General features: G+C 38.4%; 2 protein-coding genes across 2 annotated transcripts; one reads left to right on the top strand and one right to left on the bottom strand.

Annotated features, from left to right (window-relative positions):
- Positions 1-5,120: 5,120 nt before the first annotated feature.
- CHRM5 (cholinergic receptor muscarinic 5) lies at positions 5,121-6,823 on the top strand. The gene has a single exon (XM_008925022.2). It carries the CDS (start codon positions 5,129-5,131, stop codon positions 6,713-6,715), a length of 1,587 nt encoding a protein of 528 aa, XP_008923270.2. The 5' UTR covers positions 5,121-5,128; the 3' UTR covers positions 6,716-6,823.
- Positions 6,824-14,316: 7,493 nt separating this feature from the next.
- On the bottom strand, positions 14,317-18,296 carry LOC103758804 (fibrinogen-like protein 1-like protein). The gene is made up of 2 exons (XM_018082272.1): positions 18,095-18,296; positions 14,317-15,802 (listed from the first exon to the last, which is right to left on the bottom strand). The coding sequence occupies exons 1-2, from the start codon at positions 18,237-18,239 to the stop codon at positions 15,102-15,104; spliced, it is 846 nt and encodes a 281-aa protein (XP_017937761.1). The 5' UTR covers positions 18,240-18,296; the 3' UTR covers positions 14,317-15,101.
- Between the last annotated feature and the right edge of the window lie 5,497 nt (positions 18,297-23,793).

The following is a 23,793-nucleotide window of genomic DNA, read 5'->3' as shown; positions in this document are numbered from 1 at the left end:
GGCTATTTCCTCTTGTTGCTTGCTACCAGGGCAAGGAGAATGAGCCGCACCTGGCTACAACCTCATTTCAGGTAGTTGTAGAAAGTCATAAGGTCTCCCCCGAGCCTCCCTTTCTCCAGGTTAGACAAACTCAGCTCCCTCAGCTGCTCTTCCTTTGTTCCAGACCCTTCACCAGCTCTTTCTCCCGTCTCTGGACACACTCCAGCACCTCAATGTCTATCTCATAGTGAGGAGCCCAGAACTGAACATAGGACTTGAGATGTGGCCTCACCAGTGCCAAATACAGAGGGAAAATCACTGCCCTGGTCCTGCTGGCCAAACTATTGCTGATACAAACCAGGATGCCATTGGCCTTCTTGGCCACCTGGGAACACTGCTGGGTCGTGTTCAGCCAGCTGTTGACCAGCATCTCCAGCTCCTTTTCCACAGGGCAGCTTTCCAGCCACTCTTCCACCAGCCTGTAGCATTGCATGGGGTTGTTGTGACCCAAACACAAGACCTTTGCTTTCTGTAGCAAATGAGGAAAAAAGCAACTGATCTCAGGCTGACAGGGTGTTACATGGAAGGTTGCACTGCATGAACTCCGTGAGGTGACTCCACAGCCACTGGAGGAGTGTCCTCCTCTGAGGATGCAGAGCAGAGACACGAGAACAGCTTTGTGCCATGCTGGTTTGTTCTGCTCATCTTGAACTAAGTAGCCACCCATGTGTCCTCGGTAAAGTTCACCAGCTTCCTAACACCAGCTTGCCAGATCCCTCTTGAGCATGCAGACTGTCATTTGACAACACACATTAAAACATCAATCTGGTTTTGAAGGTTTTTAAACCCAGTAGCCTTTCCAGCAAAATATGACCACAACTCCCATTCTCTGAAATCGTGGGCAGTACTTACTCTGCACTACTACCTTTGGTAAGGGCTGCTCAGTTCTGGGGCACGGCATGCAGCGAATCAGTAAATTAGCTTAGTGTACATGCAAATAAATAAAATAACAGGGAGCAGCACTGGCAAGCATGTTGCAAAGACATCCAAGCAATTCTCGTGCAGCCAGCACAGGTCTGGCAGACTCAGAAGGAGATAGAGATAATAAAACCTGGAGAGCCCAAGCTGTGCCTGCATCTGTGGTGCAATTAATCCGTGACACGAACAATCTGCCCCCAGATAACTGGAAGCTGACTATATGTACAAATTTAACAACTTACATTAATTAACACTTGATTAGATAGATTGAAAAAGTATCATTAATATTTGGCAACAAATAGCAAATACCATTACAACTCATAAGCATGAACATTATACATCAGTAATTATGAGACACAGCGAAGTCATGATACTGTACATATGCATTTTGATTTTGTAATTTGATTTTGATCTCCCTATTATTATCAACTCTAAGATAGACAATTAACATAAATTATGTTACCATAGCACACTGGAGTCCTGCTCACAGGCACTATTGCCATGAGTAATACACAAACAGATGACAAAAGGTAATGCCATGAAGTGTTAACGCAGACCTACAAAACAAAAGATTATAGAGTATGAAGAGGTGACAAGAATGGTCAACATGTCAAGAAGAGATCTTTGCATACTAGCAGCTTAGCTACTGTCGGCTTTTATAGACGTCACAGTAAAATAGCCTGTTAGGGAGGGAAGGCTTTGTGTGACAGTAACAAGACTGCTTTTTATTAAGAAATTAATTGTAGTTTCTGTACCATATTACCAGTGTTTCTGCCACCCATGTCAGTTCAAACCAAGAAAAATTGTGTCAGGACAACAAAAACTTCTGCTTCTCCTTTTGCTCTGAAGTCTGCAATCCACGTGGCATAGTTTCAGCAGTCTTTCTTCCTAAATCCTAATGTTAGGGAAGCTAAGTGACCTAAGAGGGGGACACTTGCTACCTATGGCAAAGACAAAACGTTACAGGCAACAGCATCTAGACAATTTCTTGTCTTCCCTCCTCTGAGAAAAGTGTTATGTTCTGGCAAGAAAAGACAGAAAGTTGAAACAATCTCCTATGCAGTTGCTCAAACCCAGATGTTAGGCAAATGTAGAAGTTAGTATATGTTTATCCATGTGCTTAATATTTGTAGCTGGTGCCTTTTTAAGACCGTCTCTATCCTTAGCTGCTGTCTTGCAACTTGCATAAAATTCACGAGCCCTGATGGTGTTTCAGGTACATTAGCTGCAAGGCCTGGAGCACAGTCCCGTTCTAGGAGTACCATTGGCTATGTTAGAGTTTAGCTGGCTGAGTCAAAGGTCAGCTGCACTGCTTATAAGACGTGTTGTGAAGAAAGCTAGAAATGAGAGCCTCCTTCTCCTTTCCCTTGGGAACTGCTTTTAAGCCAAGGCTGTACCACTGACCCTCACAGCAGCTACATCTACAGCTGGTGTCCTATCTCCTCGATCCTGACTCAGATCCTGACTCAGACCTGCTGGCTGGGCTTCCTGGATTGCTCTTGGACCTTCCTCATCACTACAGACTTGCTGTGCAATCACTGGACTATGTCTTACTCTCATCACTGTCACTTCTCAAGACTTCTCAAGAACCAAACGTGCTTCTCCACACCCTGCTGCTTTTTGGTGAGGTCTTAGCTCCCACCTGCCTTGGCATCATGCTCCACCTGTGGCTCACCTTCCTCTGCTAAGCAAATGGCCCTCACACCCCCTGACATTGCCACACTAAAACCACTACCACTCTACCATGCATAAAATTTTGTCACATGGAACTTTTAATGTGCAGAACAACTCTGCTCACTGTCCACAATAAAAGAAGCATAAGCCACATGAGGTAGCAGAGATAGAGATTCATCTCTCAGAGCTCAGCTACCTATCACAGCCATACAGCTGCTCCACACACCTTTGTTTCACACTAAATTAATTTCTACTCTTCAAGGTTGTGTAAAGGTTTGTAAAGCCAGCACAGCCAGCCATCAGGGCAGCTCTGGCTTAGGGGAAGTCTTTGCAGAATGCAGAACCAGGATGGAATGTCTTCCTTTGTATAAGGCTCATTAGGACTGCTGTCGCACTTCAGCATTCTTGGCCGCTAGACTGGCTCTGCAGGTTGGAGAGAGAGAGCCAAGCATACAGATGGTCAGCATGCACATACTATGAATATTGCTAGTTTGCAAGGCCTATACATGAACTAGAATCCTGTTGAATTAGGTTCAATATATGCTGTGTATAAACAGAATACAGATGCACGAATATTTAAATATAAAACAGGAGATGACAGACACAACGATGGAGGAGAATGATTTTGAGGAGCATGATAGGCAGAAGTCTCGGTACATCAGGAAATTTGCCACTATCCAGTTTCATCACAACAAGAGATAACCATTAGGTAGGGTTTGAAGTAGAAAGATATAGATTAAAGTAGATAAACTTCTGTGGATACTTAGGAGACCAGGGGCAAAACTGAAGGAAACAAAGAAAGCAAATAAGAATCATAGAATCATCAAGATTGGAAGAGACCTTTAAGATCATCAAGTCCAACCACCAACACAGCATTGCCACTGTAACCCCTAAACCACTAAACCACATCACCAGGTTCAGATGCCTCTTAAACACCTCCAAGGGATAGTGACTCAACCACCTCCCTGGGCAAAGAGGACAATGAAAGAAAGTGAGATGCTTTTCTGAAAGTTCAACTAGTGGCTGTAAAAGCTTGTATTCAGCTGATGAGAGACAGGAGCCAACTACTTGGTACAAAAGATAGATGTGGGAAAGGGATAGGCTGTAGAAGCTACTTGCCAAGGCCAAAGATAACGACTTTCTGAGAATTAGGATGAAAGATGAAAACACGGAGAAGTGGTGTGAATGGATAGGGAGGACCATATAATAGAGATCTGATGCAGAGAGAATCCTAATGACTTAGAGCTGGACTTCAATAGCGATGAACCAGTGTCTGCTTTAAAAAAAGGGATCATCTTACCAGTTTTACACTAGCTATATGCCCAACAGAAAAACCTGTTCATAATTTTTCTTTCATTTCTGACTTTAAAAACTAAATACTCTTTGACTATTCCAAAATTACACAGTTTTGCAAGACTAAGCATCAAGCAAGTCATTAGCATCATCTGATGTGATTGAATTGCTCAGAATCCAGAGGTTATCTGTGAAAGAAGTTTTGCCTAATACAGGCATGTATTCACTGGCACAAGAAAACAGCACTGAGGAATGTAGGAAGGAGTGGATGTCAGAGGAATGTATGCATTAATAGAGTGGTTCTGTTTTCACCTTTTGCTGCTAATGCAAGTATTAAATTGCTTTTGTTGCATTCTTTGTCACTATGGTTATCTATTGCTTCTCCCTCTTCAGTTTACTCCTTTCTATCCTCAACCCTACCATTCACTCACCAAACTACCCAGACTGTACTTCCACACCTAACCCAGTCAGTCTCCTCTGTCCTGAGATCTCTCGATAGAGAAGAATCTTTCTTGCCTAACTTATTTTTCTAGAAACATCTCCTTGACCTTGCCTGCTTCCTTAGCTCAGATTCCCCTTCAATTGCCTCAAGCACTTCTAACACCTAATTGTTTCTTGTTGTCACCATGGCAGCGTGGTTCCTAAATCCCTACGCATCCTCAGTTTTCTCTTGCTCTCTTTCTGTTGTTGGTCACTTTTCAAAATTTTCCAAAGATAATTTCTGAAACCTTGACATGCCTTCTACATAGTACTGTAGGAAACAACACAGTCACTCACTGTCTTATTACACTGCAAAACTTTACATGTCTGTCTTCGAGAATATGTAGAGTGTCTCCTAAGGTATTCAAAATGTGGGAGCTGGTGTGATTGACTATCTTATCAAACAATAGTTACATTGCTTTTTGAAATGTCATAAAATGTCAGAGTACATTGTCTTAGGATGTACATTTGTGGGTTTTAGTTATCTTCGCAATGGTAGGAAGAATAACCTAAATGCAAAAGGAGAACACAAATCATTTGATAGGTTGCTTTACAGGTGTTTTTATGATAACTCTAGTGGAAGTCTGTGCTATTTAATGAGGTACTTTCATTTTCTGGTTTTTTTCCTTTGATCTTTATAGCTATCTCCAAAAGGATGTTTTTGAATACAGAAAGCAATATGCAACACTGCTAAGATCCTGATGACAATACACCAAGAACAAGAATGGGAGTCAATTTATTCAGCAATTCTACTGTTGTAAACAGTTCATCAATCAACCATAAGCAGTTAGAGGGGCATAGCCTCTGGGAAGTCATTACTATTGCCACTGTAACTGCAATTGTAAGCTTAATAACCATAGTGGGAAATATTCTTGTAATGATATCCTTTAAGGTTAACAGTCAGCTCAAAACTGTCAACAATTATTACTTGCTGAGCCTTGCCTGTGCAGATCTCATCATTGGAATATTTTCTATGAACCTTTATACGTCCTATATACTCATAGGCCATTGGTCTCTTGGAAGCCTTGCCTGTGACCTGTGGCTAGCACTGGACTATGTAGCTAGCAATGCCTCAGTAATGAACCTTCTAGTCATCAGTTTTGACAGATATTTTTCCATCACAAGGCCTTTAACTTACAGGGCCAAACGCACGCCCAAAAGAGCTGGCATCATGATTGGTCTGGCTTGGCTAATTTCCTTCGTGTTGTGGGCACCTGTAATCTTGTGCTGGCAGTATTTTGTTGGTGAACGAACAGTACCACCTGAAGAGTGCCAGATACAGTTTCTAGATGAACCCATTGTCACCTTTGGTACTGCAATTGCTGCTTTTTACATTCCGGTGTCTGTGATGACCATTCTGTATTGCCGCATCTATAAAGAGACAGAGAAACGTACCAAGGACCTTGCTGAACTGCAGGGTTCAGAGTCTGTGGCAGAGTTTGAGACAATAAAGCCTCAGAAAGCTCTCCTGAAGTCTTGCTTCAGTTGCAAGCAACAAAACTTAGTCAAAAGAGAGAGGTGTCAGGCTTCTTGGTCTTCATCTAGTCGAAGTACGTCAGCCACGGCGAAAGCCTCTCAGGCAGCGAGTACTTGTATCGACTGGGCCAAGGCTGACCAGTTAACCACCTGCAGCAGCTACGCATCATCAGAAGAGGAGGATAAACTTGCCGCTGACTCAGTTTTCCAAGTAACTTACGGAAGTCCATCTAATAGTAAGGCAGAAGAGTTTCAGGAGAGTACAGATGTTGTTGTCAAAGACCAACCTGAAGAAAATGATTTTGAGAATCAGAAATACTTTTTGTCACCTGCCAAAGACCACATACAGAAAAGTAAAAAATGTGTAGCCTATAAATTCCGATTGGTGGTTAAGACTGATGGCACCCAGGAAGCCAACAGTGGTTGCCAAAAAGTAAAAATAACTCCTTGTTCTGCTGCTCTGTCAAAGGATCCTTCCATCAAAACCATGGATCCAAATATAAATAACCAAATCACCAAAAGGAAACGGATGGTTCTTGTAAAGGAGCGCAAAGCAGCACAGACTTTAAGTGCCATTCTTTTGGCTTTTATCATGACATGGACTCCCTATAATATCATGGTTTTGATCTCCACATTTTGCCCTGAATGCATTCCAGTAACACTGTGGCACCTCGGATATTGGCTATGCTATGTGAACAGCACTGTTAACCCCATGTGTTATGCCCTCTGTAATAAAACTTTCAGAAAGACTTTTAAGATGCTGCTTTTCTGCCAGTGGAAAAAGAAAAAAGTGGAAGAGAAACTATACTGGCACGGCAATACCAGACTGCCATAATTGCTTTTGAATAAGGAATAAGGGGAAATATATATATTGATGTAACTTAGCAAATTGACTGTAATTCTGTCTTTTCAAAGCTGTTGCTTTATGTGTCTAGTGGTTAAAAAAATCTGTTGATAATTTAAATTTTGCATGAAAATAGTGCGTGCTTGGGATAAAAAGTCAGTGGCTGCTATGAACGACACAGTTTGTTTTCGACTATGCAGTAGATCTGCATTAAAGTGACTATGTTTGGGGGTCTTATGTCCTTTCTTTCAGCCTAAGAATATGTAGAGTAAATTATGAACTACTAGAAATTAGACTGGGATGATCATCCAATCATCAGGTTAGGTCATGCAGTCTTTCTCCCTGTAATTCCCTGTCTTTCTATAATTCCTTGCTAGTGTATTGTCTATTGAGTTTTCAATGTACCAAGCAATGGAGCTTGTACTACTTTTGTTTTGAGACTTTTCCACCTGCTGTTAAAATGCAATCGGGAATATGTAAAGAGATAAATGCTGTCATGCCCAATACTAAATGGTTAGGGAGATTAATAATACTCAAAATGAACACACGTATTGCAGGAGATTGTAATACTGATAAAATTTCCACTTTAAGGAGGACTTTTGTGGAGACATTGGAAGGGCTCATAGTAAAAGGAATAGATAATGTATTTTGTATATGAAGAAGCCAGTCCCAATCTCAGTCCCAATCCATCATACAAGTGACTGTCATCTGCAAAAATGGTGTTGATTAGCAGATATCTCTAAATTTCTCCAGTTCCCAGTGCCTCTGAAGGAAATTTTAAAATTTTATGCAATACTGACAATGGTAAAAAACACAACTGACTGTAAAGCATAATGGATACAGTCTATCTACAACACAAGGAAAGCCTTTTTCCAAATCACCTTTGTTGTGCTTCCCCTGAGCCCAGAATTTTCCGTTACTGATGGAATGATGCAGAACAAGAGAAAAATAAGGATTGGTGCACTGTACGTTTACCTGTATATAAACAGTGACAGAATTGGCATCCCTGAAAGATTTTTTTAAAGTAACTTTTGAATATTTCTATAAAACTATTAAGGACACTTTACACTTTTTGTCTTTGAATAGCTTTACAAATACTAGTCAGTATCAGGTGCTTGGAAACACAAGTTACCTTCAGGTACTGTCTTTTAGTCCAGCAGAGCCATTTCTGCTACCGTACCGGGGGCTGGCGTCAACCCCTCAGGTGGCTATAGCTTCTGGGACTGGGTTGTACTGGCCTAGTTACAATGACCTGAGGCACTGGCCACTAACTGAGGTTTGCTGGGGCTTTTGGTGCCGGGGGCTGAACTGCCTGTGCCTGACTGATGTCTGTGATAGATTGGCAGGAGTCCTGCAGCACTGACTGGGTGCATAAGCAAGGGGCTGCCTTCAGCAGAAGGCCGTTGGAACAGAGCTGCTGACCTGCCTCTTTCTGGCAGGAACAAACAAGAAGCCTTAGGAAAGACCACGAGAAAACAAAGTTAATGACAACAGGAGTCACAAGGAATGAAGATGTAAAGGAAACAAATGTTTATGAAACTCAAAGTTCAAATTCACTTCTAGCCTTTCTATTAAAATTCTGAGTGAGATACTCTGGAATATTAGTTTGGGACAATCTTCATATAATATCTGCTATACACGTTAGTGGGACATTATGTTGGTGACATGACCAAGTTGCACATTTCAGGGATTGTATTAGTTATCATGAATGTACCATTGCTCTCGGTGAAATTATTTGTATAATTTTTTAAATTATCATACCATCAAAAATTTCCCTACAGATAAATAATTCCACCATTTCAACAATCACAGTACAAGTAATTAACACTTGCTTTATCTCCAGTCTCCATAGGGCAAAATTGTGTCAGTGAAAGGTTAGCAGTGTAATAATGTAAAAATATATTCTCTAAATTCACGATTGATTTTGTAATGCACCATACTGTGCCTATTATTTTTTGTACACTAGCATATGATTACTTATTAAAGGAAAGCAGAGGTTTTTATAAAGACCTTTTCATCAACTTTGCTCTGTCACTATCCAGAGCTTTTCCTGTGTACAGTAACTATGTACACATTGGTTATTATAGTGGGTTTATTTTATATTACATTGGATCAGACATTCAGTAAACTATGCTTGATTTTTAGCAAATGAATGTGCCCCTCTGGGGCAAAAGCTGTAGTTAATGGCAAAATTTATGAGGTAGTAACAGTTCCTGCTAGCTGCACTGTTATTGCTAAAATGAAGCATTGGCTTCTACTGAAATTAAATGGGATATTTTTTGTTGGTTTCGATTTCTGTTGAAGAATGTTCTGTAAGTGTTTATGGACTCTGTGTTCAGCTAATGTATTAAAATACATGGTGATGGATGCAACAATGTTGATTTATTATAATTGTGAAATATGTGCTCAAATTATGCTGCTAGCACTTAATCATGTGAGAGATTACATGACCAAACATGAGTACATTGTAAATATCAAGAATTATATAAAGAGGTATGTGTTGCTTTATTGTTATGTAGGATATTTTTTCTTAAAAAAGAAATCAAAATCACAAGACAAATGTGGTTGTCATCAGAGTATCACTTAGTACTTAATTATATTTTGTACCTTTGAAAAGTGTTGTGGGACTTTTGCAGTGTAGGACAATCTTGTTGTCTGTATTTCTGTAGTTATAATGACATTTTTACTGATCCTATAATTGGTTATGGTCATGGACTAGTGAAATGTTTTTTGTAAAATTACATTTTATTTATACATAATTACATACATATACATATATGTACAAATATATGTATGTATTATCAATAGAGATGCATAAATATACATCCCTAACTAAACTTTTCAGAGACCCAGCAGCTTTTATATTTTTGAGTATTGAATTTTCCCACAGACTTGAGGTAGGATTTTTGCCTCTACCTTTTCATATATGCCAGCCTCCCTGTATGTTCCAGATCCCAATAAATTATCAACTAACATTAATTTTCTGTAAATATAATTTATGTTTGTAGATAAATAATTGGAATAGTTCCCAGAATTTTTGAACAGGTATAGAACACCTGGATACCTCTGTGCACTTTCCGTGACTACTTAGAGTGAAGAGCTTTTCAAAGGACAGAAAGTCATGATAGACCATAAATGCAAGGGTTTCCTTTATAGAAAAAATCTTATTGAATTACGAAAGAATGAAATCAAAAGACTTACAGAGAAAATAGTCTAAGAACCTGTAAAATACGATAGAGAATATTTTTCTATTAATTATACAATTCAGTTGCCAATAATGCTTATCCTACTCAACTATTCATGTCAATTATTAACTGCTATTAACTGTTGAAAATTATTTTTATTTGTGGATTTTTGTTCCTCATCTCATTTCCTGCACTGGGAAATATGGACTTGAGGAGTCCAGATCCAGAGGCAGTGATGGACTTCAAGGCAAAATACTTCACTGTACTTTCTCATCACACTTTAGATATTGTTCCAGTTTCAGAGCTGAGTCTCATAAAAAGTCCCCATCTCTAATTCTGATAATTTTATCTGGCACATAGGGCTTTTTCTCAGTGATCTGTGACATTGCCTCCTTGTCATATTTGATAGATGACCTGAACATGTCAAATTAATGTAACTGATAAATCTTAATGCAAATGCAGGTAAGGATAGTTACATCCTGGAAGGAATAAAAATCTCACTGAGGTGTGGTAAGCATGCTAAATTTAACTGAGAACTCATTACAACAAATAAAGAATCCCATATTGATTTGGAAGGTGCTGTTTTCTCTTAGAATGTAGTTATTATGGAACTGGATACCCAGTTTAAAACTGAACTTAATAGTTGTGGACTTTGTTCAGATTCTGAAATTTGAATAGGATTTTGTAAGATGCTTCTTTACTTGTGGTAGGAAACAGTTTCCAAATTGCCCATTCGTAGTTTTGGATTCCAAAAATCTTCATATTGAAAGAGAATTTTTGGATGCTTCCTTTTTAAAGTTACTCTGTAATTTTTAGGGGACCTAATTACTGCTGCCTTCCCTGGATTCTTTGCTCTAGGTAAACAAACAAACAGACAGAATGATGTAGCTTTCCTCTGAAATTCATTTTCTTTCCTTTCTATACAGATAGAAATAATATGAAGAATATGAATATGTTTCTTACTTAGGCTTAGTGAGAAACAAAAACCTGTTTCCTCAGATATACCTAACAATCAAGCTGGGGTTACTACAGTCAGTTTGCTGTGAAGTGTACATCTAGGTGCCCCTCTGTTGGAAAGAACTCTACCCAAAAAACTCCACACTGCTTCCTTCTTTTTGATATTACAGAAGGTTTAAAAAAACTCAAACAAACAAAAAAACACACAAGAATGGCCCACATTCACTACTTTTATGAGCTACAAAGCAGGGTCAGAACTTTCCTCTGAATTGCCCGCAGTGTTTGCCTTGGGGACTCCCAAGGCCTCCATCAGTTCCTGTAATGCTCCTGCAGCTGCTGGGTAATCAGTGGTTTTTCTGTTTTGAAACAGCCTGCTAAATTTTAACTCCAGAAATGGATATTGTGTCTTTTCACTTAACTACTTGGCTTTCCCCCTACCAAATCAGAAAGAGGCCAATTATTTCATACATGGTCATCCCAAGTCTCCGTTGCTGCCTTTTGAACCCACTAAGAAATTTTCTTCCACATGCAATTAACAGTTGTGTCATAATGCCTTAAACTTTGACCATTCAAATAAGCATCTTGTTTACAATTTTATTAATAGTGTTGCCATAACTATAACTAGTTTAAAAAAATTGATAACATTGTGTTTTAAACCATGAGATAATCTGTGACTATTAGTGGTTTCAGAAAGGGATGATGTTGCAATTGTTCTTTCTATCTTGGTAGGTGTATTTCTTCAGAGTTAAGGAACTTCGGTTTTCATTACACTCAGTAAAAGTGCTGCCTTTTACTCGATACTTTTGCTGTTAGCCACTAAATGCCATTCGCTTCTATGTGTATCTGCTGATATATCAGTCAGTCTTCCTCAAAAAAAACCCAAATCTTTGAAGTCCTTCAAAAGTTTTCTTCTCAACAGGTACTTCTCCAAACTCGGGTTGCTGATGGTTCCTGTTTCAGTAGACATTTTAAGTTTGGGGTTTATATAGAATCCCCAGATTACAATGCCAAGATATAAACTGTAATATCTTTTACTCCTTACATGGTGCAGCTACCTAGACATAGTGGAAGTCAGACAGTTGGTTTTACTGTATGCTGTCCATAAGGTCTCCTTAGGTGTGCAATTCTTCAGCTATGGGAGGAAGAGTGGAGAGAGGGTGCAGAGGAGGATATCAGCTGCGGAGCACAGCTGCATTCAACTCTGCCTGGGCCCTGATGCCTTCTGAAGTGCAGAAGAAGTCAGAGTGACTAAAGGACTGCTTTTTAATTCTAGGAAATAAGAACGAGGTGGGACAGCTAATGTTAATTTATTGATGCACAGGATTTTCGGTCCTAAAACCACTTTGTCATACTTTTAAACCTACGGTTAACACATAAAAAAAGTTACATGAAAGGCCAAGAAATCAGAAACAAGAGCAAGCATTTTCTCATATAAAAATTGAATGATTTTTAAAGACAAAAATAAATAAATTCTGAGTTGATTAATGTGGTATCGGTATGTGAGAATGTGCTTGTCTTTCCTGCAGTTGAGAAAACAGGGATAGGGAGAAATGCAAAGTAGCAAAGAGGTGAAGAAAAGTATTTCATTGCTATTGTTAGGAGATTGCTTGTTAAAAAAGGAACGTCTCCCATTCACAGGTGCTTAGAGCTGAAACCTATTACCCTAGACCTTGTCATTTTGGAAAGATATTTATTTGACCTAATAGGCTTGTTTCAGCAGATACTTGTGGGAAGACTCTCCTCCTTTCTTATACTGCAGGCGACAGTATAATCAGGAAAGGCTGAGAGAGCATAGGAGAAATGTGATGGGCAAAAGAAAACAGGAGTAGACAGAATGGAAACCCCCATGCTTCGGTCTGAGATTTCACTGACTCATTGTTGAAGGCCAGCTGCCTTCTGGATTGCCTTTCTGCAATCTGGTGATTTCAGCAATGGAAGAAAAAAAGTCTGTTAAGATAGTCTTTTGCTAGGGAATTATGAAGTAGAATTTAGTCCACTTTTAATGGTTCCATGGTGGTGGATGTTTTGGAATATTCTTACTTAGTCCCAAATTCAGCTCCAATAGTAATATCCATCCATAGTTTGTTTAGAAGTGTAGAATGTACCTCAGTCCCTGAGTTCCATTAAATGTCTTTGTTTGAACTGAATTGATATTTCTGTCTTTTTTTGGTCTTGCTTGTAAACTTATGAGTTTTTATTGCATTTTTATCTAATTCCTATACTGGAATTCAGTATCAGTATAGGTTTGTAGGGCTCTAGTCAATACTAGAGTTCCTCCAGAACTGGGCAGCTGGATTTGGGCTGCCAGCGCCCAACTCATTTATACAAGTTATTTGCAGAGTCCTTTCTTTCAAAACTCTCCAAAACAGGCCAAGGGTGGGCTGCAGAGCAGGCTACTTGCCTTTGATGATCAGACGCAGCCTGTGGACTTTCTGTTATGTGCTTTGATGTCAAGGTTATTCAAAACATATTTTTGGAAGGTGTGTGAGAATCTGGCTATATAGCCAGGAATTCAAATAAAAGCTATGGGAGACTGGCAGCACTTAGGTGATATTCTTGTATCCTCATTACAACTTTGGAGGCATCCTGATAGAGTTACAGCAGAACCCACATTAAATTGACTCAATGATATAAACTCAATTCAGGTATTAACTGTCCCCTCCTGTATCACGCTTCTGTCTTTGAACACAAATTCAGGGGACAAAAAAAATCAAATGCTGCAAAATCGACATGTGTGCTGAGTTGGCGTCACCCACGCAACATAGCTGTATCTCTTTCTGAAAATGTTACAGTGCATCATGAAAAAATAAATATTACTTTTTTGGCTTTTCTGCTTCCCAGTTAATTTATCTTCTTAAATAATCCTGATAGTCTTAGTCTTTTCAAAACACAATATGATTTATTTTCTGTGAAGCAATTTTTGTGAAAATGATGATATTTTATCATATTTTAAATTAAAAAGCAGGAATTTGCCAGTATTTGTTTGTTGAGTTTCTGTAACTGAAATATCTAAGAAAATATACATGATAATCTAATTATTATCCTGACACTTTGTATAATGCAACAATTAAACCTCCTCAATTATCATTCAGCTATTCCAATGGTATAGAAATGTGTGAAGGAACTCAAACAGAGGTAAAAGAAAACAAGGTCTTCGAGGTTATCAAAGCTAAAATGCTTTTATTTATTATTTTAAAACAGAAGAATATATAATTTTTATTTTATAATTAGAAAAAAGGCAGTGTTTAAATACTGTCAGGTCTGAGTACCAAAACAATTGAAGCTAGCAAATGTGAAATAAATGCAATGCTGTCTTTTTTTCTCACAGTGGTATTAAAAAAAGAGAAAGCTGAAGCACATCATGGAACAGGGAGAAGCAACACTCAAATCATGGTAAACAAAGTGAAGTGATATTCAGGAAAAAATGAAGCAATAAATAAACAGTTGCAAAATCAATTTGATCTTTTAAAAAATGTGTTGTCTGAGTTTCTTGGGGAAATATTCAGATGGGTTGTAAGCTTTGGATTAGTAGCTTTAAATGGCAAAGCTGACAATCCCATTAGTCCTGGGTGCTCTAAATTGAAGGAAGAAAAGAAAAGCCTATGCTGAATATTTCAATGTGTATGGGATCATTAAAAAGTAGAGATAAAAGAAGAGTCAGTGAATGGGGAAAGAAGCCATGGGAGATAAGGCTAATTCCAATTTTATAAATTAAAATACTGTTCACTAAAGTTAGAAAGAAAAGGCCTGTTGCTGCCCTATGGTACACAATACTCTTCAATATGCATTTTGTAAATGTAGGCACTTCACTGGAAATTTCTCTCATGCATGATATATGAAGATGTGCAATTATAGGAGATCAATCATGAACATTGATACTGGAACAAAACCTTCTGAAATGCATTTATATTCATGTATATATTGTATAAGACATCATATCCTGGATTTCATACCTGGCTTGTCTTATGGCTAAAATACTATAAAATGAATTTTTTAAATCTTCTGTTTATTTAAATCTTATGGTAGAGGCCTCAGTTTCTGACAGTTTCTCACTTGTGTGGTTGGCATATTTCTATGACATGGTCCAGTCCTGGAAGATATGTTATCATAAATCCCTTGCAGAGGCCCAATTTAAATTTTCAACCATGTTTACTTAGTGTGATTATTCAGTCAGTGAGTTCAGTTCAGTCACTGGACAAAAAGTCCATGTTCCTTTCAAAGTACACATGGCTTATCTACAGTTCAATTTTCTGACACGGGCAGGACCTTGATGGAGATGACAGGTGGTGCTCAATGGGTTTGATCATCATCCATGCAAACTTGCATAGGCGTTGCTTGTTGCAGTCTTTTTGCCAGTATATCATGTTCCTACGGTTTAGATTTGCTCCAGCACACGCGTCGTACCACCAGCCTCCCCCAGGAATGTCATTGAGTTCCAGTTTAGCACAATTCAGAAAGTAATTGTCATTGTCTCTGTCCTTGGTGGTGAACTTCTGGTTGTCATGGAGATAGGCTTCTGTGTCCAGGGTCAGCGCATCAGTGGCATTACCTTTGTATAGACCGACCCTAATGCGGTATTGAGATTCCTCACCTTCAATAAGGAATGGTTCATACTGTCCCCATTTAATTTCAGCATTTAGGTTTACAAGTTTAACTCCAAGTATATATTGCACAGAGCTGCTAGTTAACTGATGCATATATTCATTTCCTAACCAGTGGTTCTCATGAACAGAGCCAAATCCATATTTGTAGTCCTGCCAGGTCCTGTCAAAGTCGACAGTACTGTTGGCAGTAATGTGCTGGATTATTGTCCAGCCACCATCCTGCATGTTACAAGAGACAACAATAGGGTCCTCTTTTGGTTGGATGATGTAAAGACCATCTCTGGAATTTCCTTTGGAGCGCTGAAAAATCTCAAAACAATCTCTTGGATAGTCTGAGAAAAAAAAAAATTAAAGTGAATTTCTGCTCAAATAATGAATTTTAGAATTTGAACTCTGTCCTTTAGAGTGAGCGAATGATTGTCTTCTGATTGGAAGCTGACTCTGACTTCATCCCAGATGGTTGGCACTCACTCAGCTAAAGAGGGAAGACTTCAGGACAGAAGATGCAGCAAATGTTCAGATATTCAAAAAAAGGTTTGTTACCCTGTGATACAACAAAAGTGGTATTGTATGGTCTCATGACCAAGAGATCAAAAGTACACTAAACAGTCTGGTTAGTATAAAAAGCAAACAAACAAAAATGACAACAAAAAAAAGTGCCCCCAACTTTCTGGAAAGAGAAGGGGACCATGAATGACTATTTTATCTACTACTGGTCCTGTAGGGAATTATACAGTCTTCTCACAGAATAATTAAATTTCTTCTCTTCCAACTGAAAGGCACTGTAGACTTCACAAACTGTCACTACTCTGATAGAAATCCTCATCTAGTTCCCAATCTAATTTTAATGACTTCCACTGTCCATCTTCCTTTCTTTAGTAGTATTCTTTAGTTAAATAAGTGCTTCTTCCTGTGTAATAAGCCCCCATGTACCATGACAAAGCTTATATTTTTAATAAGTCTTTGTTTTGTTAGGGTAAGTTGTTAGGGTAATTAATTTCTTTTATTATTTCATGTAAGATAAATCTTCAGTTCCTTATTTGTCTTAGTAGCTTTCCTGCATCTCTTCACTGGATAATCTCCTAGAATGTGGGTATAATTTGCACACAGTATTGCAGATGACCTTATACGGTGACACTGATTCTTTCAAAGTCTTACTAAAACATCGTTGTTGGTATTTTCTAGGATTGCATTTGTATTGCTTAGTTTCCTTTAAGCTGGAGTTTTGTTCTTTGAAACTGGTAAGGTCCTCACCTTGCAGTAAAACCACCCTGCAGTAAAACCTAAAATTTTGTACTTTATTTTTCGTCTCAGTGGTATTACTTAAGAACATCTGTGGGATTTTCTACATAATATTCCTACTTTTTGTATTTGCATTTCTCTCCTTCATGATATCATTAAATTCTATCATCATATTCCTATTTCTGCATTGGTATACTCCATAAGAATAGTGAAAAGATAACTAATTAGCAAATACTTCCAGTCTCACCTTGACTTTATGGCTTACTTTTCTACCCAACTCATTTTCATTTTCTTTTCAATCTCAGTGTAACGCTACCATCTCTGATTTAATATTGTATTGTATCATAGGTTTTGTAGAAATCTAGATGGACTAAACCTGTTAAATAATTATTCAATATAGTCTTTTATATTTGATATTCGGAAGTTTATTGATACTTCTAAGCCACTCAAGACAGATTTACAGGAGTATATAGGCTTTCTGAGGTCTTAAGTTTTCTGCCTTTCATTTCCTAGTAGAATCTACAGCCATGAATAGAAGAAATTTAAATCTCAATACTATCTGCATGACATTATTAAATATCCTGAAAGAGCAGACCTGTGTACACAGCTCTGTACCCCAGTTGTTAGAACATTTGCCTGGTAGACATTGCCTGCCTGCCTCCAAACCTGATCCCATGATTTTATAGAAGGATTATTTAAGTTATGTATATAGTTATGTCCAAGTCAGTGATATACACAGTGACACTTGTATTTACCCCCTCAGTGAACATTATAGAACAATTTCTGTCGACAGATAATGAGAACATTTTTTAGGCTGATTGTTATAGACAATAAGATTAATTTGGAAAGTAAATTTTATAAACCCCAAAGTGCCATTAGTCTGGGGATGAAAATGAATCAATCCCACTACTCTTTGTGTACATTTTATGTGGGATCTACTCTGGTAAATGTATTAAAAGTGTACCAAGCTGGATTTTGAAAGCTACATAGGCAGAGGGTTACCTCAATTATAGGTACCAATGGGATCTAGGTATCGAGATGTAAGAAGTAGTCTGGGTATGATTGTTCTAAGAATAAGTCTTCAAATGTCACAGAATTTTATTTAAAAATATGAACAAACAAACAAACAAAACCAAACAAGCCCCACAAACAAAACAACAACAAAACAAACCAGAGAAAACCAACAATGTGTTGATTTCTCTTGAATTAGATGGCTGCAAAGTAAGGTTTTTAAAGATTTGGGACTTTGCGGCAGGACATGTTCATGTTGCAAACTATTTTTTCAGGGCTAACTTTCAAATATGTGAGCTGAAAATGTTACAACAAAGCAATAAAGTAAAACACAGCATGCATCTAAATCTCTCAACTGTCTTTGTGAGTACCTTTTTCATTGGCATTACCCAGTCTCTCAGAGTCTCTCTTGGGGAGAAGGTGGGCATTAGCCAGGACCACTGCCTCTTTGGTGCTCAGTGACACAGTGCATTGAGAGAGCAAGAACAGCATAAATCCTGCTGAGCTTGTCGACATCTTCCTTCTGAGTCAGTTCTCCTGCAGAAATACAGAACTGTAACACAGATCAGAGCTGAAAATGGAAATATTTAGGACTTTTAGTGTGGAAGTCCTGAAGGAGAAAGGCTTTGAAATACCTAGCTTCAAAATAGCAGGCCTCTGTCAAAATTGGCTTCTTCCATCTTTGAGGTACCTTTCCTTTCCTGGTGTCTCACACCCCATTTCTGACTAGTCATTCCCGTGACACAGAGAACTGTGCTGCCACACTTAGAACATCTCTCAACTCTGTCACCTTGTGCCACGCTGGGCAATGAAAAAAGCCATTGAGAGTAATGTAATGACAAAAGAAAAAGCACATCTTATATTTATCAGAGTTGAATTTCTTATTCCCTGAGTCCAAACTACAGTGAAGGAGAGACCAATGGTCGAATTGGCAGAAACAGTAACATTATCTCTGCTGACTGTCTGTAGCTCAAACAGTACTCAAAGACATGGTTTTCCTAATGCTGGGAATGTTTCCATGCACTGGAAAACTCACTTAAGCACATCTGAACTATGCTTTTTGTGAATTTCTATCTACAGGTTTAAATAATAGGTCACAGGTTTAAATCAGATTAAAAACCCAAAAGTTCAATAAACAAATCAAAAAGAACTTTCTTTTAGCCTCTCCAAAATCAAGAGTGCAATATATTGAATTAAAACAGCTTTGAGCCTCATTTTATCCACCTTTTGGGGTACAGAACTTATAACCCTCCATCTGATACAGCAAGAAGTCTTAGGCTATTACTAGAGTAAATCCTGCAGTCCTCACTTAGGCAAATCCCAGATTCTCTGAAGAGGAGTTTCTGTATCAATGACAGTTTAGACTGAATCAGGATAACGAATGTTTCCTATATTCTCAAAGGACACATTTACTTAGTCTCTAGCCGAACTTTTTTAACTTTTTAATTTTTTTTTTAATTTAATTTTTAAGGACTGGGCTCCCTACAGTGACTTTGATGAAGGCAGAAAACAGATCCAGCAAACAGCTCTTCAGTCAGAGCTTATTTCCTGCCAGTGTCAGCACACAGTCTGCAGAGGCCAGTATCCTCTGCAGTGGCTTATGTTGCAACAAGACCACATTCCTTATAAATCTAATGACTTAGCAGCAGATTCAGTAAACAGTTTTCCAGAATGAAAAAATATTCAGCACATTTTTAAAAAAAATATTCAAGATAAATCAACATAATAAAGCTCAGGTTTGAGACTTAAGTTTTATACCTACCATAGAAAACACCAGCAAAACAGAATTTTCTACTCTACCTAAAACTATTCAGTAATAACTATGATTTACTATTAGCATATAATTTGCTATTTTATGCAAAGTTGGTCATTTGACATTAGGATCATAATAAATAGGAAAATTACCTTCCATGAAATTTGGCATAGTGCTTCCCTTAAAGCATTTAAGTTTGCTGTGCCTGTATTTCCTACTGTCATGTATCATTTTCCCTGAAAGCTTCTATTATTATTGCTATTACTAACTATTAAATTTTAAATTACTTGAAATCAAAACTTAACCCCCAAGCATAATTAAACTTCATGAAATTTGACCTTCAACCGGGAGTTATTTTTTTAACTGTTTCATCTTTCTTTTAGCATTTTTGAATGAGTCAGTCTTTTCTTTTTTCACGCATATTTACACATTGAAGTTATTTACATATCTGTTTAATTCCAGAATAGAATTTGATATTATAAATTATTAAGAAATCACCCAAAGAAAACAGCCCTGGGCATGCATCTTACCTCTTTGAAGTGAAGACTGGCAAGGAAGAACACAAGTAAATGAGCTCACTCTCTACAGTTGTACTTTGCCTGCTACTTAAGTCCAAGTGAATAAATCAGCTCCAACATGCTATCACAAATGCAGCAAAACTGCATATTCCTTATTTCACACTGTGCTTATTCTGCTGGACTTTGCTCTGACATATTACACTTGCAAGTATGTATGTATGAATTATAAAGTACAAAGTTCTTCCATAATGATTAAAATGACATAGTTACTAAATTATATTTCCTTGGTTAATCAACAGGCACAGTGATGGAGAACCATGAAGAAGTTTCAGTTCAGTAGATTATTTATGTTGCTTAAATAGACACAGGCAGATGCTCATTTTGCACAGATGTCATTTTGCACAGATGAATTAACTAGAAGCTGTACTGCTAGCCACATTTAAATTGCATAGAGACAACTTTATTTTTAATTATTAGGAACAATCCAACCATAAACTATGTTGTTACTTCATGTTTTAATGTGAATGAATCAGAAGCAGTGTCTCAGAGCTCTAAAAATAAAGAAAACAAAAGCAGAACAGGCTGGTCAACAGGTTTGTATTTGAGTTTATGTGGATTAACAATAATTAATTAACATTAATTCAGGTCACAACTATAATGAATTAAATGAATTAATTGTTGCTATGGATCTGAAAGTTGTACTGTCTGTCTGCATGGCCTTTAGATGGTGTCTAATATAGCATTTGCCCTTTAAAGATGAGCCAACACTTAAGTTTTTGAGCTCCTTGATCTTCTCTGGAACCCACTCTGATCAGATTCCATCCTTGAAACAAACCACAATTAAAACTGATGGAACATTTAAGTCCTGTGCAACCTCTACTTCAGGATTCATATCAAATCATAATCTCTTCTTCAATACTTCATCCTCAGTGAGGATCCCCATGTGAGGATTTGTATTTATGTACAAATAAATAAATACCCCTAGAAAATGTTTTAAGAAATATTTGCTTGTAACATTTAAAAATCAGTGATATTTTTCTTCCCTTTTAAAGTACAAGCAATGCTTTATTATACAGGAGGATGGCCACAGAGAGTCAGAACAGTATCTTCTCTCTGTCACTGGTCAGTAGCAGAGCTACTCTGCTTTTAGCATTATGAAGCTCAGGGAATTTCTGATATCTGTGTGTTTGACAATATGTTATGTATGGTTAGTACCAAGTTTTACAAGCCTTGCAAAGGCCTGAAAATATTGTATGGTAGATTATGAAATAATAAAATTGCTTTGAACAGATAAAGATCTTCGTGAAATAGTATGCTAAGAAAAGGCAGAGGAGCCTTTCCACTCTGCCCATATTGATACACTCTGAAAAACACCATTGCCTCTAGTGTTGTTTATTGATAGGCCTCTCATCACCCTGATATAAACTGGGGTACATCTTTGTTTTGTGCCTTTTATTCCCATATATTCCATCACTGTTTATCTCCTCCCCCATCTTTCCATTTTTCTTTACCTTCTTGCAGTTTGCTTCTTTGTTGACTTCCAAACTTTCATCTGAGCTGGTAGAGCAGAAGTGAAGTGGGAAGTGTTTAATTAGAAGAGAGAAGAAAGGGCATCAGCATTCATTCACTCATGCTCAGGAAAAGCATCTATTTCTGTAGCTGAAAACTTTGAAAAAACAACTAAATCTTTACATATTTCTCTCTGCTCTTGATTCTGAGAATAATTTTTTGCCCTGAAAATTATATAATGATCTTAAGGTCAGACTACTTTACATTAGTATGGCTTGGTCATATACAGATTTCAAAATAATGCATTGCTATGACTTATTTTTAGCCATGTTAATTAAAATACTTAGTTTCCTAGCCCAATGACCACATATTCCTTCTGTACAATATACTGAAGTTTTAATTATCCTTCTAATTCTACTCAGCTTTAACTGGCAAACATTCATCTGATTTTTTTCAATTCAAGCTCTTCTATGTGAAAAGACTCTTTACAAGTTCTCTGTAATTCTATGGCCCACTGATCCAGCCTGTTCAGATCCCTCTGCAGAGCCTTCCTGCCCTCCAGCAGATCAACACTCCCACCTAACTTGATGTCATCTGCAGACTTACTGGGGGTGCACTCAACACCCTAGTTCAGATCATTGATAAAGACATTAAACAGGACTTGCCCCAAAACTGAGCCCCAGGGAACACCACTGGTGACCAGCCACCAAGTGGAGGTAGCACCATTCACCACCACTCTCTGGGCCAGGTATTCAGCCAGCTTTTTATCCAGCAAAGACTACACCCATCCAAATCACGGGAATCCAGTTTCTCCAGGAGAATGCTGTGGGAAACTGTGTCAATGGCTTTACTAGAGTCCATGTAGACAACATCTGCAGCCTTTCCCTCCTACAACTGAGTGGGTCACCTTTTCATAAAAGGAGATCAGGTTGGTTAAACAGGACCTGCATTTCACAACCCATGCTGCCTGGGCTTGATCCCCTGGTTGTCCTTTTGTGTGTTGTGTGATGGCACTCAAAATGACCTTCTATGCCACAACCTTCCCCAGCACCGAGGTCAGGCTGACAGGCCTGTAGATCCCTGGCTTCTCTTTCTGGTCTTTCCTGTAGATAGGTGTTGCATTTGACCTCCCTGGTTAGCCAGGACTGCTGGTGAATGACAGACAGTGACTCAGGGACCTCTTCAGCCAGCTCCTTCAGTACCCTCCTGTGAACCCCACCTGGTCCCATAGACTTGAGTTTAACTAAGTTTATCTATAGCAGGTCACTGAGCATTTGCTCTTGGATTATGGGGGCTTCATTCTGCTCCCTGTTCCTCTCTTCCAGCTCATAGGGCTGAGTACCCCGAAAAAACCCGATCTTGCTATTAATTTGCCACTGAGGCAAGGAAGGCTTTAAGCACCTCAGTCTTTTCCTCACTCCTTGTCACTCTTTACCCCCACATCCAATAAAGGATGGGGATTATCCTCAGCTATTTTGCTGGTAATGTATTTACAGAAATAGTTTTTATTTATTTATTTTGTTACAGTCTTCTAGGGCACTAGTCAGATTAAATTCTGGTTGGGCTTTGACCCTTCTGTTTATATCCCTGCATAACCTTACATCACCCTTGTAGTTCTCCCAAATTTCCTGCTTCTTCTTTCAAAGGTCATAAAATCTCCTTTTTTTCCCTGAGTTCCAGCCCAATCTGTCCGTTCAGCCAGGTCTTCCTTGCCACCTAACCTTTTGGCACATGGGGATGGCCTGCTCCTTCACCTTCTTGAAGAATGTCCAGCCTTCCTAGACTTCCTTGCTCTTCACTAGTGCCTCCCAAGGGACTCTGTCAAACAGTCTCCTCCACAGGCCAAAGTCTGTTCTCTCATCCAAGGAGGCAGTTCTGCTCTACCTCCTTACTTGTCCAAGAACCGAAAAATCTCTCATTTCATGATCACTGCCCAAGACGGACTCTCTAATTATGGGAAAGGCTTTGACACAGGCTGGCAACTTGCATACCCAGGACCTTCAAAAGGATTTGTATGGTTGCCAGAAACATGTAAAACGCTAACTTTCACATAAGAAAGTTGTTCAGCATACTGAGGAACTCAAGAGACAAAGTTCTAACAAGTCAAAACACATAAAACACATAACGAAGGGCTCACTGAGTATCTATCCTGAAAGATGCTTTGGGAAAACAAATTGACAAATCCCCACCAAACAACAAAATCAGGTGTCCTAGTTACTGGGGCTGGGTCCAGTTTATCACTATATGGGTATAACTAAAACTGTGTATTCTACACCCTCTATGTCATTTC

The sequence above is a fragment of the Manacus vitellinus genome, unplaced genomic scaffold, assembly GCF_001715985.3.
Source record: "Manacus vitellinus isolate BGI_N305 unplaced genomic scaffold, ASM171598v3 scaffold_6_pilon, whole genome shotgun sequence".
In the NCBI taxonomy this organism is placed as follows: Eukaryota; Metazoa; Chordata; class Aves; order Passeriformes; family Pipridae; genus Manacus; species Manacus vitellinus.
This window is presented reverse-complemented; position numbering and strand designations above follow the sequence as displayed.